The following is a 17,507-nucleotide window of genomic DNA, read 5'->3' as shown; positions in this document are numbered from 1 at the left end:
GTTGGTGCGGATGTTTAGATGACCGAAAATATTTCACACGAAAACGGAAGTGAAGGAAAAAACACCCAAAAAAAAAAAAAAGAAAACAAACGTTGTTAGCATAAATGCAAATTACTGTCGTCCTTTAAGACCAGAATAGAGAAAAGTTGCCATTGTTGTTGTTGTAGTTGTTATATTGTGTATGAAAGGAAAATGTTAGCCTTATAAGGAACAGGAAGTTTGTTGGTATGTGTGTGTGTGTGTGTGAGTGCTAAAGGAAAGAGCGATCAAGCAAGAAAGCCATAGAATGAGTGAATGAGCAAGCAGTACTTTTTACTACCACTACCACTACCACTACAATGATACAAAGGTTTAATTATTATGTCTTAGGGGTGTCATAAACAATAAATTATAATTTTATTGCTTTTAGTTCTATGCCATCTACTAAGATAACCAACAAAACCAAAATTAAACAAAACTTAAGATTGTTGAAAACAATAAGAAAACTGAACTTTGTTGCCACACAAAACCACAACCACAAAAGCCCAATGGACCATGATGGTCAATGGCCTGCAGGACGTTAACACAAAATGCTATTCTACTCTATGGCGGGACAAAGAAAATCGCAGAGAGCAACTTCAGCTTGGACCCCTTGGCCATTTTTGGCCAAATCATAATTACTTATTGAGTGTAAATGTCATAAAATAAATGAATAAATTTAAATGCTTAAGCAAACATAAAAATCATGAAAACAAAGAAAAGGCGGCGAGGCAGGGATGAATAGGAGGCGGAAGGACATGAATTCATTGACATTAAAGTTTAAAAGTAATGTAACACATAAAGTAAAAGTTTAAATTAAATTTCAATTTCATGATACAAAATACATATAACCAGTAAGGATGGGCTAAGGTAGGGTAAAGCCCACCTTTTGATACTCTACATCATAGTGGATATGTATGCTAAGAAGTCGAAATAAAAATTTGTTTTTTTTTTTTGATAAGTAGGACTTCGACTAAAATCTTTACGGGGAAATCGTGATGCAAAATTTTTAAAGGCCGCTTGAGAAACGGCCTTTTGCAAAAGGTTCCAAAAGTATAAACCCATCAGTGATCATCTCAAGGGCATTAAGAAAAACATTCGCGCCAAAATTTGTGAGAAATGGATAAATAATGACCCAATTATTGCAGCATTAGTCAAATGTGGACGAAAATGTATATGAAATCTGAAACATATTACCTTCTAATAACAATAGGCTTCATGTCTAGACCAAAAAAAAAAAAACTAAAAGCGTGCTAAGTTCGGTCCGGACGAATCTTGTATACCCTCCACCATGGATGGAAACTGTCCAGATTTTTACCCGATATCCCTTTAAAGGCAAACAAAGGATAATGGATACGAATTGCCATGATGCTATTGGAGCTATACAAAGTTCTAAACCGATTGGGGTCATACTTGGTTTAGCTGTTGCAGACCAAAGTGGAAGTCATTGTGCTAAATTTATGAGCAAAATCGGATAAAAATTGCGCCCTCTATAGGCTTAAGAATAATAATTGAGAGATCGCAGCAATTTGAGGCAATAAACCGATTTGGATTATACTTGGTAAAGTTGTTGCAAGTCAAAACAATTCACTTGTTGCTGTTGCAAGTCAAAACAATTCACCAAAGCGGATAATAATTGGGCCTTTTATAGGCTCAAGAAGTCAAGATCCAAGATGGGTTTATATGGCAGCTAAAGGGTGATTTTTTTGAGGTTAGGATTTTCATGCATTAGTATTTGACAGATCACGTGGGATTTCAGATATGGTGTCAAAGAGAAAGATGCTCAGTATGCTTTGACATTTCATCATGAATAGACTTACTAACGAGCAACGCTTGCAAATCATTGAATTTTATTACCAAAATCAGTGTTCGGTTCGAAATGTGTTCATTCACCGTAACGTTGCGTCCAACAGCATCTTTGAAAAAATACGGTCCAATGATTCCACCAGCGTACAAACCACACCAAACAGTGCATTTTTCGGGATGCATGGGCAGTTCTTGAACGGCTTCTGGTTGCTCTTCACTCCAAATGCGGCAATTTTGCTTATTTACGTAGCCATTCAACCAGAAATGAGCCTCATCGCTGAACGGTGAATGAACACATTTCGAACCGAACACTGATTTTGGTAATAAAATTCAATGATTTGCAAGCGTTGCTCGTTAGTAAGTCTATTCATGATGAAATGTCAAAGCATACTGAGCATCTTTCTCTTTGACACCATGTCTGAAATCCCACGTGATCTGTCAAATACTAATGCATGAAAATCCTAACCTCAAAAAAATCACCCTTTATATCAGGTTATTGACCGATTTAAACCATACTTAGCACAGTTATTATAAGTCACAACAAAACTCCTCATGCAAAAATTTTAGCCAAATCGGATCAGAATGCTCCCCCTTGCGGCTGAAGAAGTCAGGAACCAAAATTGGTTCATATGGCAGCTATATCAAGTTATTGACCGATTTGTACCAAACTCGTCACAGTTGTTGGAAGTCAAAACAAAACACTTCGTTCAAATTTTCGTACAAATCGGATAACAATTGCGCACTCTAGAGCCTCAAGAAGTCAAGATTCAATCAAGATCGGTTTATATGGCAGCTATATCAGGCTATGAACCGATTTGCACAGCTATTGGAAGTCACAACAAAACACCTCATGTACAACTTAAGCCAAATCGGATAAGAATTGCACCCTCTTGTGGCTCAATAAATCAAGATTTAAGATCGGTTTATATGGTCGCTATATCAAAACTTGAACTGATATGGCCCATTTACAATCCCAGCTGACCTACACCAATAAAAAGTATTTGTGCAGAATTTCAAGCGACTAGCTTTACTCCTTCGGAAGTTAGCATGATTTCGACAGACAGTGGAACGGACATGGCTAGATCGACTTTATCTATGTTCTCAAGAATACAAATCAAGGGATATGTATATATCTGTGTCTATTTATGGACCTATCTGGGTGCAATTTGGTGTGCAACTTCAACCAAAAGCAAGTAAAAATGCCGGCCGGGCCTAACTTTGTTTACCCACCACCTTGGGTATATATGTAAACCAGCTTTCATCGAAATCCGGTGAAAAATGCATGAGGTATGTCGAAGGGCCTAACACAACTCATTGTCCCAAAGTTCGGCAGAAGCGGACCAAAAATGCGCATTTTATGGGCCAAAAACCTTATATCGAGAGATCTTTCTTTATGGCAGCTATATCCAAATCTGGACCGATCGGAGCCAAATTAAAGAAAAATGTTGAAGGGCCTAACACAACTCACTGTCCCAAATTATAGCAAAATCGGGCTATAAATGCGGCTTTTATGGGACCAAAACTTTAAATCGAGATATTGGTCTATATGGCAGCTATATCCAAATCTGAACCAATCTGGGCCAAATTGAACAGGGATGTCGAAGGGCCTAACACAACTCGTTGTCCCAAAGTTCGGCAGAAGCGGACCATAAATGCACATTTTATGGGCCAAAAACCTTATATCGAGAGATCGTTCTTTATGTGCAGCTATATCCAAATCTGGACCGATCGGAGCCAAATTAAAGAAAAATGTTGAAGGGCCTAACACACAACTCACTGTCCCAAATTATAGCAAAATCGGGCTATAAATGCGCCTTTTATGGGCCCATAACCTTAAACCGAGAGATCGGTGCCGTATAGGCAACTTTATCCAAATCTTAACCGATTTAGGCAAAATTGAAAAGGGATTTCGAAGGGCCTAACAGAACTCAGTGCACCCAAATTTTGAAAAAATCGGACAATAAATGCGGCTTTTATGGGATCAAGACTTTAAATCGAGAGGTCAGTCCATATGACAGCTATATCCAAATCTGGACCGATCTGGGCCAAATTGAAGAAGAATATTGACTGGCCTAATACAGCTCACTATCCCAAATTTGGCAAAATCAGACAATAAATGCACCAAAACCTTAAATCGAGAGATCGGTCTATACGGCAGCTAGATCCAAATCTGAAACGATTAAGGCCAAATCGAAAAGGGATGTCGAAGGGCCCAACATAACTAACGGTCTCAAATTTCGGAGAGATCGGATAAATGCGCCTTTTATGGGCCCAAAACCTTAAGTCGAGAGATCGGTCTATATGGCAGCTATATCCAAATCTGGACCGATCTGGGCCACATTGAAGAAGAATGTTGAAGTGCCCAACACAACTCACTGTCCTAAATTTCAGCAAAATCAGAAAATACATGTGGTTTTGATGGGCCTAAGACCCTAAATCGTCGGATCGGTCTATATGGGGGGCTTTATCAAGATATCCTCCGATATAGCCCATCTTCGAACTTAACCAGCTTATGGACAAAAATAGTAACTGTGCAAAGTTTCAGCTAAATATCTCTATATTTAAAGACTGAAGGCGTGATTTCAAACGGCAGACGGACGGACATGGCATCGTCTTCAATTTTTCGGCTGGGTCGGAAATGGATATTTCAATGCGTTGCAGACAGAATGGCAAAATGAATATACCCCCATCCTTCGGTGGTGGGTATAACAACGACCTTTAAAGGCTCTAGAAGTCAAATCGGAAAACCGTTTAATATGAGAGCTATATTAGATTATGGGCCGATTTGGATCACATTTTGCACGTTTGTTTGAAGCCATAGCAAAACCCTTCGTGTAAAATATTAGCCAAATTGGATAATAATTGCGGCCTCTAGAGGCCCGTTTTATATGACAAATCGGGAGATCGTTTTATATGACAGCTATAACACAACATGGACTGATTTGGACCATTTACAATCTCAACCGACCTGCATCAGTACTTGTGCAAAATTTCCAGCACCTAGCTTTATTCCTTCGAAAGTTTGCGTGCTATATAGACTTAGAATGTCAAAATGATCAAGAATATATAAACTTTGGCATAACCAGCACACTGGGATAGGTGTATACTAATTAAGTCATTCCGTTTGTTACACTTCGAAATATGGCCCTTAGACCCTATAAAGTATATATGTTCTTGATCGCCTTGACATTCTGAGTCGATCTGGCCATGTCCGTCCGTCCGTCTAGCTTTCGAACAAATAAAAATATCCGCCAGAAATTTTGCACAGACAATCCTTATCGTAACAGGTCATTGGGAATCGAAAATGGGTCATATCGGTTCACAAGTGGATACAGCCCCCCTAGAAACCGATCCTCCGTTTAGACTTCTTGAGCTCCTAGAGGCCTCAATTTTCATTCGATTTGGCTAAATTTCGATTTTGCAGGCGGAGATCCGGGCGATCACGGAATGCGTAAAGTGGTGTTTTGCTAAAGCGAGGACGTCGAGTGTGAACATCTTTGCCGACAGTAAAATTGCCATAATGGCAATAACAACCCGGACGATAAGGTCACGAACAGACTGGCGGTGTAAGGAGATTAACGCCTTCTCTGAGGATGGCAAAATCCGCATCGTTTGGTTGCCGGGCCATAACGAAGTAAGGGGAAATGAAAGGACAGACGATTTGGAGGTGAAGGCCGGAGGACTGACGTCAAGAAACTTGGTTAACCTGAAGCCTTTCGGTTCGACGCAGTCCGAGTTAAGGGAGTGGGCGACGAATGCGCATGCAACATAGTGGAACAGCGAAACGGTCGGTAGGACGGCGAAAATCCTATGGAGGATACAAATCGTGCGAAAACGAGGCTATTACTGAAAGTAAGCAAGAAGAAGGTTAGTATATCTATTGGTATCATAACGAGACACATAGGACTATGAGCTCACTTATCTAAAATCGGTGCGGCAAGTGATAGCATGTGTAGCGCCTGCGGGGAAGATGATGAGACGTTGGAGCATTTCCTTTGTCATTGCCCGGCTTTCGCGTTTAACAGATACCAGCACTTAGGTGGAGACACAATACCAGACATGAACCAACTTAGGGGAGTGGTATGGAAAATAATGAAGGATTTTGTAAGTAGCACGGAATTCCTAACATAAAATTTTCTTTTTAGATGTTAGTTCATAGTTTTGAGAACGCACAACAAGCCGATTGCTGGCTTAGGTGTATGTCCATCGTGGCATGGGGGGGATTAATATCTGCACCCTCTTTTCAACCTAACCTATCTGATTTGACACAAATATTGGGTTGCCCAAAAAGTAATTGCAAAAAAAGTATATTTGATTAAAGTTCATTCTAAGTTTTATTAAAAATGCATTTACTTTCTTTTAAAAAATCCGCAATTACTTTTTGGGCAACCCAATACTTCTCCTCCTTACCGAGTATGATCCGAATCGGTCAATATACTGGTATATACCCACCATATAAACCAATTCCCGAATTTGATTTCTTGAGCCCTTTGGCACAAAGATTTCTACTATGACTTCCAACGTCCATGTTAAGTACGATGCGACACGGTATATATACTAATATGGGTCCCTCAAATACCGATTTCCCCATTTGACTGTTTGAGACCAATTCCTGATTTGGTTGTTGTAGAATAATTCAAATACGAACAGAGCTAATAAAGGCAAAACTTTTAGAGGATTCCATGGAGTTGAGGACCGAACTTAGCACGTTTTAACAAGTAGGGTCTCCAATTATTATTTCGGTGAGTTACATACGGAATAATGTGATTATGGCACCTTCATCCTTTGGTGAAAAGTATAAAAAAAGCAAAAAATATTTTGTAAGAAATTAAAAGTACCACAACCAAGCAACAGAATAAAAAATTGAAAAAATAGTTTTTCAAAAAACAATGATTAGATACAACATGTGTTGAAATTTTAAATGAAAGAAACAAATGATTTGTTTAAGTGTATGTGTATGGAGAGTGTACAAGAGAGTTATGAAGAAAATGAACTTAATTTAACACAAGGACGGTATGATATTTTTTTGATTAAAGATCAAACAAGTGAAGGGTTTAGAAAAAAGCATAAAAAAAAACGTGGAAATCATACATACAAGAGGATAAGGGCAAATTATGCGTACATGATATCGATTCATCGTAGTTGATCAATTTTCTAAAGGCATTCATTTTCAAGGATAGTGTTGTTGAGGAGGATGATGAGAGTGATGATTTATTGGATTTGGTGGAACGTAATGTTGAGGTTTTATTACAATCATTGATTGACATGGCCGACGTCAGATTGGTAATGGAATTATTGCAAGTGTTGTTGGCATTGTTGCTAGTCAGTGTATCGAGTAATGAGGCATTGATGACGGTATTGGTGGACATTATGGAGGTGGTAAATGATGATGTATTGCTGATAAAGTGTTCATCAAGCATCTCACCTGCAGGCAATCTTTCATCTCCATCTTTGGCAGCTAATGATGATAATTACAGTACACAATACAGTTTAGAGACAAGCATCGATCGAGTATTTAACGATTGTAGCATTAGTTTTGAATAAATTAATGATAGATATACAGGATTTAAATGGCAGTATTTTTGTTTTTTGGTTATATATGAGTATAAGGCAGCATCGCATTGTTTTGGAAGCAGCATGATTAAGGAAATGGAATGAGATTTGAGAAAAGAACATTTGAGTTATAGTTAAGGTTAATATACGATCAAAGGCTGATATATGATATTGATATCAAAGGTTTCAAAATGTTATTGATTATTGGCATTATTCGGAAAAATGAATAAAGGCTTCAAATAGGCATATTGGGCAGCTCTATAAAAGAAATGTATCAAATGAACCTATTTCAAATCTGCATTAAGTTTTGCGAATATCGGTGTATTATATATTTAAGTTATTAGAATTGCAAGCTTTAAAAGAGAATGATATACTTGTTGTTCTTGATTGCTGTTTTCTCAACTAGATTGTTCATTACAAAGGTTAATACATCACCAAAGTCAATTCGCTTGATTACTTTACATATTATGAAATGTAACGCAAAATCTGTTACTTTGTTCACAATTACAGCCGGTCATTTGAAAATATTTCTACTTTACCAACTATTTCAACATTTTCCTTTACATTCATTTGTTTCATTGGTTTTCCTTAGGGAGGTTTATCGAGCAAAATGATAAAGAGATTCTTTGGGTTTGAAGAAAACAACTCCAAACACAATTTCTTAAAACTAATAGAACAATCTCTATGAGATTCTTCATAACCATAAAAGAAAAATATTTTCTCTGGTAACATTCTAAATCAAACTTATTAACCAAGTGCAAGCAGAGACTGTTTCTATGAGTTAGAAGTAAAGAACTCATAATACTTTTTCTTCAAACTCATAGGAACGATATCTTCTTTCTAGTAAAATTCTGGTGGTTAATAAGTTTGATCTTCACCATTGTAAGGCCGCTTGGTCGGCACTAAAGGTCCTTTTGATGGCAGGGGGATTTGATGTGGTTCTTTATCCAGGAACCATGGGTGTGTGGAAGAATGGCTCGTGGACCAAGAATTCCGTAATTTAAACTACTCAAGGGTAAGGGTAGTAGATGCATAGAATAGTCTAAATGTTTTACTACCTACGTCGCTAAGCTCTGAAGATTTACTAGTAGCCAGTCTTAAAATAAACAAATCTCATTACTGGCTGGCTTCCCTCCATATGGCACACGATTCAGAGATGCCGCCTTCAAACCTTAAGGTGGTGGTTGAAGACGCTTCTATAGGGAAGAAGAGCCTCATTTTAGGAAGTGATGCATCACCAGATATGGGGAAGTTCGGATGTCAACGAAAGGGGTGAGCTGCTTATCGAATATAAGTTGTAATCTGGCGATTTGTAGTAACGGTGATAAACCGATCTTTATTACCAGGATCAGGCAGACGGTACTAGACATTACTTTTGCATCGGAAGATATAAGCGCAAGAATATGCGACTGGGAAGTGTTGGATGACCACAGCTTCTCTGATCAGCGTTATATTAGTCCTAGCCTTGGAGAAAATACGGCAAAGTGGTCCCTCAGCTAAACTGAAAAAGGCGAACTGGGATAAATTTCAGCACAAATTCTGCAGGTTTATCGCTTCTAGACCAGAAAAGGAAGTGAAAACTAAGAATCTAAGAATCTAGGAATCTAAGAAAATATAAGAGCGAGGCTCAGCACAAATCCTGGGTCAAACTCCGCAGCTCCGTGGAGGATACATCTGAGGCCTCTAGGCTAAGGAGGATTCTGTCCTCGAGACCTATTACGGTGGGGTATATTCAGTAGTCGGAGAATGTAGGGACAATGTCTAGTGAGGAATCACTAGAACTACTCGTTGATACACATTTCCCGGGAAATTCTCCAATGGACAACGTGGCGCCAGAAGAGGTCTTCACCCGTGTGCATTAGTCGGAGGCTATTGGAAAAATTGACGAAACTTCATACCCTCGGTGGATGTGTAGAAGAGCACCCCGTCTTTCAGATAGCTTCTCATGATCCTTATCAGATACTCCGGCACTTTTAAGTCCATCTTCATAGCCCACAATACGTTCCACGACCACGACTCAAAATAACCACAACATAATAAGCACGACTCATAATAATAACCACGACTCATAATAAACACGACTCATAATAACCACGACTCATAATAATCAAGACTCATAACAACCACGACTCATAATAACCACGACTCATAATAATCACGACTCATAATAACCACGACTCATAATAACCACGACTCATTTTAACCACGGCTCAGAATAACCACGGCCCATAATAACCACTATTCATAATAACCATGACTCATAATTACCACGATTCATAATAACTATGACTCATAATGACCACGAATCATAATAATCACGACTGATAATAACCACGATTTATAATAACCATGACTCATAATGACCACGACGCATAATAACTACGACTCATAATAATCACGACTCTTAATACCTACACTCATAATAACCACGACTCATAACCACAACATAATAAGCACGACTCATAATAATAACCACGACTCATAATAAGCACGACTCATAATAAGCACGACTCATAATAATCACGACTCATAATAACCACGACTCATAATAACCACGACCCATAATAACCATGACTCATAATAACCGCGACTCCAAATAACCACGACTCATATTAACTTCGAATCATAATAACCACGACTCATAATAACCACGACTCATAATAACCGCGACTCCAAATATCCACGACTCATATTAACTTCGAATTATAATAACCACGACTCATTATAACCACGACTTATTATAATCATAACTTATTATAATCACGACTCATAAAAACCAAGACTCATTATAATCACGACCCATAATAACCACGACCTATAATAACCACGACTCATAATAACCACGATTCATAATAACCACAACTCATAATGACCACGATTTATAGTAACCACGACTCATTATAACCACAAGTAATTATAGCCACGACTCATAATAACCGCGACTCATAATAACAACGGCTCAGAATAACCACGGCTCAAAATAACCACGACTCATAATAACCACGAGTCTAGATTTTATTAAACACTCCAACAGCTTGCCCGCTGTATGCAGCTTACACAGTGGCCTGTCAGATGATAGCGATTCTGGATCACGTTTCCCCTTACTGAACAAAACCAGCATTCCATGCTTCTGGGAATATTTCTTCCGAAAGACATCTGTTATAAATGCCCAGAAGCATTTCTGGTCGTTTCTCGGCGATTATCTTCATAACTTCTTCTGGAACTACGTCGGGGCCGGGCGCCTTTTCGCTTTGAAGGTTACGTGCAACGAGTTGGAGTTCTTTAAGTGCGAATGGGGTAGAGTGTGTGTGCCCACTCCAATGTTGATCTTGGATTGTTTTAAGGAATAAGGTGGTTACAATATTCCGCATTGTTTTATCATCCAATTCCATATTTGGACCTTTCATTTCAAGCTCTTTACGACTTTGTAAACAAGTCCTCTGGGTTCTCGATGGAGGTTTTATCTTAGATTTTCCCATTTCTCTCTCTCTCTCTCTCTCTCTTTCTCTTGCTTTTGGTAATGGCGCTCACGAGGGCCTTTTTTGCCTCCTTATATTGGATATGCTATGCTTCGGTTTCGACAATGGGTTTAGCGCTGTTTTCGGAAGCAATCAGATCTGTGCTCATCGATTGTGTTATTCCACCCGTGTACTGCGGCTCTCTTTGTCCCTTCGGTCCCTTAATCCTAGGCATTACCTTATCACATCTCTTCGAAATTATTGACATGATTCGCTGTTATTGAAGCGTTTCTGCTGGATTTGGATTCCTGCTTATGTCGGTCGATTTCGGTTAGGAGCAGGGATGGAACTAGCCTGTTCATATTCAATTTGCGTGTGCTTGCCTTCGTCCTTTTTATTGGCACAACATCTCTGGGCCATAAAGAGAAGTCATGTACTGGTTGTTGTTGTTGTTATGCTGTTCACGGAGGTGGCAGCCCTTGCCTTTGAAGGACTGCATCAGCTCAATCCGGTACGTACAACTGGCTGCTATGAGATTATACTGATGATCACTTGCAGTGTATGTCTCCAATACCTGACAATTGGCGATCCTATCTGCGTTTCTCTCAGACAAAAGCATTATGCCGGAAATTTTACCTTTACATCCGGGGCGTCTGAATGTAGGATCCTTCATGATCTTGATCTCTTGATTATATTGCTCGATATATCCCTTTTAGGAAAACTAAAAAATTTCCTTCTAAGCTCATGTATAAAACCCTTGATCATAGTTTGTTTATAAATTCAGATTTTTTTTTTTAAATTTAATGAATTGTCCTTCTATAAGTGATGATACTTATCTAACTGAATGACAAAATTAGAAACACTTTTGCTCAATTACTTGTAATACTTTAAAAATGTATCGCATTTCCACTTTAAAATTTGATTCAACAAAACAAAAGTGTTGAGCTGTGGTAATGTTCAACATGATGACTATGTTGCCGCATTGTTTTTGTTTTTTTTTTTTTTTGAATAATGTTGACATGTGATTTGTTATGTCGCAGCTGTGAATGTCAGATGACTGCTATGTTGGGACTTTGGTTAAGTGGCTTTTACAGTGTGAGAAAGGGAAAGATGCTTTTTGTGAAAAATAACCACAAATTATTACAGTAATGTTGAATTTTTGTGCCATGCCATACCATGTGAAAATTACTCCACGTTGATGTTGTTGGCTATAGCATTAGTCGCTGTGGCTGTAGTGATGACTAATTGCAGCATATGATTGGATGGTAATGAAAAGTCATAAATTTGAATCCTAGCTTCATGTAGAAAAGCCATAAATATTTGTTTTAAAACATTTTATCAAAGCCCTTCACCATGTTCTAAGTGGTGGAGGAGGTAAAGGCGATATCAATTTCAATTTGGTTAGACAATTTCGGAAAAAGTGCGAGGGTGCGTTGCCCTAGATATAAGGTTGATTTATGAAGTCTTTTAGTCATGTAAAATAAACAAGAATAATGCAACAATTATAGAGATGCAGAACGTAATGATCCAGCAAATTTAAAAATGAAGATAGTAAAAAAATTGAATTGGAATTATGTTTAACGCTTTCCAGGTAATCAATTGAAACTTTTAGAACGGTATTCACAAAACTAAATGCAGCTTTAAGATAGGTTTAGGTGACAGATTTTCTTTATACAACTCTCAAATTAATCCATATTTACTTCATTATGGGTTTTGTATATACGGCCGTTGAAGTTTTACATTCAGAAGGTTAGGTATGGTATTTTATATTCAATCAAATGTTCAATTCCGAATTTTTTCCTAGTAGCAATGAGATGAACCGTGTTTGTCGTTTATATCTGATATAGACCCATGCGACAGAACAATGTATACATTTTTCACCAAAATATTGAGATTGAAAGTTAATAATAAGTACTATTTTCATAGCACAGAATCAAAAACTGTTATACATTTCTGAGGGGGTTCATTATATTACATACAGAGAAAAATTAATCGCCTTTTAGAGTTTTCTTGAAAAGGAAAAACCCTTCAGACTTCTACAGAAAATATCTCGTAGTTCAACTACTTATAATTGTTGCATTGTCTTGTTAATGATTATTATTTTCGGAAATAGAGATTAATTTTGAGATATTGATTGCTAGATACATCCTCTTATTACTTACGTTTCATTTGAATGAAATTCAAATTATCAATTGATCTTAAAACAGATGCATCATCTAGGGTCAAATCCACAATGGGCGATACACGGGGAGCAGCATTTGTAACCTCTTGGTGCCAAGTCATATCTGTGTTGGTTACTCGATTTATTAGCATTGAACCGACCTGCAAATAAGGTAATAAAAAACCAATGTTTAAATAACAAATTTAGATAGCATCATTCTATCCTTATATAGCAAATCGAACAAGAATAGCGGCCAAAAAAGGGGGCTCAAGAAGGTAAATCGGGAGATCGGTTTATATGGGAGCTATAGCAGGTTATGGACCCATTTGCACCGTACTGGGAACGTTGTGTGGTGAGTCATAGCAGAAGATTATATCCAAAAATTCAGCCAAATCAGACGAGAATTGCGGCTTGCAGGGGCTCAAGAAGTCAAATCGGGAGATTGTTTTATATGGGAGCAATATCAGGTTATAGAACGATTTGAACCATACTTGGCACAGTTGTTGAAAGTCACAACAGAACACTATGTGCAAAATTTCAGATCAATATTTCGAGGTGTTACAAACGAAATGACTAGATTAGTATACCCCCATCCTATGGTGGTGGGTATAAAAATTGAGATAGTTAGTTGAAGTTACTCGTATATCTTCTATATATGCAGGTTAAGTTCTTGAATGGGCCACATTGGACTATATTTGAATTTGATATTTGATATTGATATTTGAATTTGAATGCCCTCATCCCAAGTGGTGGGTAACAAATGTTGTATGAGATTGTTGACTCCATGTTTCAAATTGTGCGCTTATCCAGTTTTAAATGCAACTCTGTTATATACATATGTTTTATCCGATATGGCCTTTATAGCTCCAGTAGCCACAACTTTGGTCTAATCATTACAACATTTTTCGTCCGAAAATGTTCCATATCGGTCATTACACCCACCATAAGATGGGGGTGTACTAATCAAGTCATTCCGTTTGTAGGATCTCGAAATATTGATCTGAGACCCCATAAAGTATATATATGTATATATACTCGATCGTTGCGACATTCTGATTCGATTTAGCCATGTCTGTCCGTCCGTCTGTCGAATAGCGATCGAACGCGTAAAGCTAGCCGCTTGAAAGTTTCGTCCGAAAATGTTCCATATCGGTCATTACACCCACCACCATAAGATGGGGGTATACTAATCAAGTCATTCCGTTTGTAGGATCTCGAAATATTGATCTGAGACCCCATAAAGTATATATATGTATATATACTCGATAGTTGCGACATTCTGATTCGATTTAGCCATGTCTGTCCGTCCGTCTGTCGAATAGCGATCAAACGCGTAAAGCTAGCCGCTTGAAAGTTTAGGAATATATTTATTATTGATGCATATAAACCGATCTCCCGATTTGACTTCTTGAGCCCCTTGAAGCAACAAATTTGGTCCGATTTGGTCGAAAATTTGCATGTAATGTCCTGTTATGACTTCTTATAACTGTGCCATGTATGGTCTAAATCGGTCTATAACCTGATATAGTTCCCATATAAACCGAACTCCCGATTTGACTTCTTGAATCCTTACAAGCCGCAATTTTTGTTGCGTTTTTACTTGTTATTCGCCTAAGGGCTCCGAGTTAAGCGACTAACAAAGGAGGTTGATAATTGCTTGCTAGGAGCTTTAAGAACTTTTTCAAACGGTATGATACATTTGGTCAGTCTGACTTACTGACTATTGCTGAAACCTAGCTAAGCTCAACTTAATCGGAATGCTTTTGTTACCACCACTCTAACGTTATATGTGACAAAAACTGTATCTTAAATATACCGCAACTTACCTGTAAAAATGCAGCGCTATCAGTCTCTTTAAGGGCTTCGATGCAAAATTGTATAAGTCCTGTGGTTTGTTGCAGCTTTCCCGTACAATTTGATTGTTGATCCTGTCAAAAGACAATTCAAGAGAACCAATTGCTCAACCTTATGCGACATTCTCACTAACGTCGCAATTGTTTGAAACTTACCTTAAGTATTCTTATTTTTGTTTCTTTATCCATGCGTATGGCCTCTAGAAGATATTCACGACGATCATGTATGGCTTGAATGAGGGCTTCACATTGGGCCGTAACCAGTCTTTCAAATTCGATGCAGGATTCCTATAAATATGAAACAAACAAGAAACGGTTACTAAATTAGATTGAAAGTTACACATGAAGACCAGAGATATAATTAAAATATATGTACGTCTCTGTTCATTCTAGACCAAGGAAAAAAGAAAAACTTCACAACCAAACAATTTTTACATAATGAGAGAAAATGCAAGGTAATGGAAAGTAGGTGGAAATGTGAGGAAAATTAAAAGAAGAATACACTGAAAATTATTATAAAATGTATCGACCTCAGGTAGATGGATGTCATAATAGAACATCAGATGAAAAATTCAAACTCATAGGTTGTGCCCTCCACAAGGAAAAGAAGTCAAATTTGAACTTTGGTTTATATGTGCCCATTAGACTCATTTACCAGCCCTGGAGAAATGCAAATTTGTCCATGAACATTCCATTAAGGAACAGGGGGAAAACTTCTCACATATCTATTGGGTTGCCCAAAAAGTAATTGCGGATTTTTTAAAAGAAAGTAAATGCATTTTTAATAAAACTTAGAATGAACTTTAATCAAATATACTTTTTTTACACTTTTTTTCTAAAGCAAGCTAAAAGTAACAGCTGATAACTGACAGAAGAAAGAATGCAATTACAGTCACAAGCTGTGAAAAAATTTGTCAACGCCGACTATATGAAAAATCCGCAATTACTTTTTGGGCAACCCAATATAAAGGGCTGTCCGATTTAAGAATTTACTTTTTGGGCAACCCTATATAAAGGGCTGTCCGATTTAAGTATTTTTAAGGTCAATGATAAGGGGCCTCCTTTTTATAGCCGAATCCGAACGACGAGCCGCAGTGCCACACCGCTTTGTAGAGAAGTTTTTATATGGCCGCCATACCAAATGGTACAGTACCTCCCAAATGTCGCCAGCATTAGGTGGCCTCCTGCGCTACGGTGGCCTCCTGTAGAAATAGGCCAGTAAAATCTGCATGTCCAGTTTGACCATTGTTTCCAAATGGGCTAGAATTTGATTATAAAGGCAAAATCGCCCATTTTCAATAAAGGTTTAAGATTCTTCAAGACTTTCGTGCGTTTGATGTTGAAAAGAGGGTGCAGATATTAACCCGCCCCATGCCGCTATGGGCATACACCCAAGCCAGTAATCGGCTTGTTGTCCGCTCTAAAAACTATAAAATAACCTCTAAAAAGAAAATGATAAGTTAGGAATTCTGTGCTACTTACAAAATCCTTAATTGTTTTCAATACCACTCCCCTAAGTTGGTTCAAGTCTGGTATTGTGTCCCACTTAAGTGCCGGTATTTGTTAGACGCGAAATCCCGGCAATGACATAGGAAATGCTCCAACTTCTCATCATCTTCACCGCATGCCCTCCATGCCATCACTTGCTGCACCGATTTTACATAAGTGAGCTCGTTGTCCTATGTGTCCCGTTATGATACCATTGGCTATACTGACCTCCTTCTTGCTTCCTTTCAGTAATAGCCTCGTCTTCTCACGATTCTGATCCCCCCATAGGATTTTCGCCGTTCTACCGACCGTTTCGCTGTTCCACTACGAATGCAACTGCATTCATCGCCTACTCCCTTAACTCGGACTACTTCGACCCGAAATGCTTTGAGTGAACCAAATTTATTGACGGCAGTCCTCTGGCCTTCACCGCCAAATCGTCTGCTCTTTCATTTCCCCTTACTCCGTTATGGCCCGGTACCCAAAAGATACGGATTTTGTCACCCTCAGAGAAGGCGTAAATCTCCTTCTTACACTGCAAGACTGTTCGTGACTTTACCGTCCTGGTTGTTATTGCACTTATGGCCAGTTTACTGTCGGTAAAGATGTTCACATTCGGCGACCTCGCGTTGGCACCACACCACTTCACGCATTCCGTGATAACCACGATCTCCGCCTGCAGGATCGTATTATGGCCAGGCAGTCTAAAACAGATCTCAGTCCCTGGGTTCTCAATGTAAACCCCAAGGCCCACTCTGTAATCTAAGCTTGGATCCATCCTTGTAACATGATCTTCCAGATGGCAATACTAGGGTTTTGTCAATCCAAGACTGTGCCGATGGCAGCAGTGCCTCGCACTCGACCTCAAGTTTCATTTCAGGTATGCGATCGGAAACCTCTTCCCTTATTTCCAGGTTTCCAATCGTCGCCTCGATTATACCGCGATGGTATAAGCTGCTCTCATCCTCAATCCATTTTCCCATCGCTTTAAGTCTCATAACCGCAGTGGCTGCCTCACACTTAATCTATATGTCAATGAGTCGGATATCTAGAATAGTCTCCAGTGGTCCTAATAGTGGGCGTTGTCCTCATCGCTCCGCCTATGCCAAGACAACATGTTCTCTGAACCTGTTGTATGGTCCTCATGTTGTACTTTTTCTCCATAGCATT

At 38.5% G+C, this 17,507-nt stretch overlaps 1 protein-coding gene across 2 annotated transcripts in view; it reads right to left on the bottom strand.

Moving 5' to 3' along the window:
• LOC106087135 (E3 ubiquitin-protein ligase TRIM9) overlaps positions 1-17,507 on the bottom strand; it is a 573,450-nt gene that overhangs the window by 38,673 nt on the left and 517,270 nt on the right. The window contains exons 4-7 of one of the 2 annotated variants that reach the window (XM_059365015.1): positions 15,006-15,137; positions 14,823-14,924; positions 12,998-13,157; positions 7,250-7,282 (exon numbers count right to left, since the gene is read on the bottom strand). In XM_059365015.1, the coding sequence (XP_059220998.1) occupies positions 7,250-7,282; positions 12,998-13,157; positions 14,823-14,924; positions 15,006-15,137 (427 nt within the window). The remainder of the gene's footprint in view (positions 1-7,249; positions 7,283-12,997; positions 13,158-14,822; positions 14,925-15,005; positions 15,138-17,507) is intronic. The other variant, XM_059365016.1, reaches the window with a different exon arrangement.

Source organism: Stomoxys calcitrans, chromosome 3, assembly GCF_963082655.1.
Source record: "Stomoxys calcitrans chromosome 3, idStoCalc2.1, whole genome shotgun sequence".
Lineage (NCBI taxonomy): Eukaryota > Metazoa > Arthropoda > Insecta > Diptera > Muscidae > Stomoxys > Stomoxys calcitrans.
This window is presented reverse-complemented; position numbering and strand designations above follow the sequence as displayed.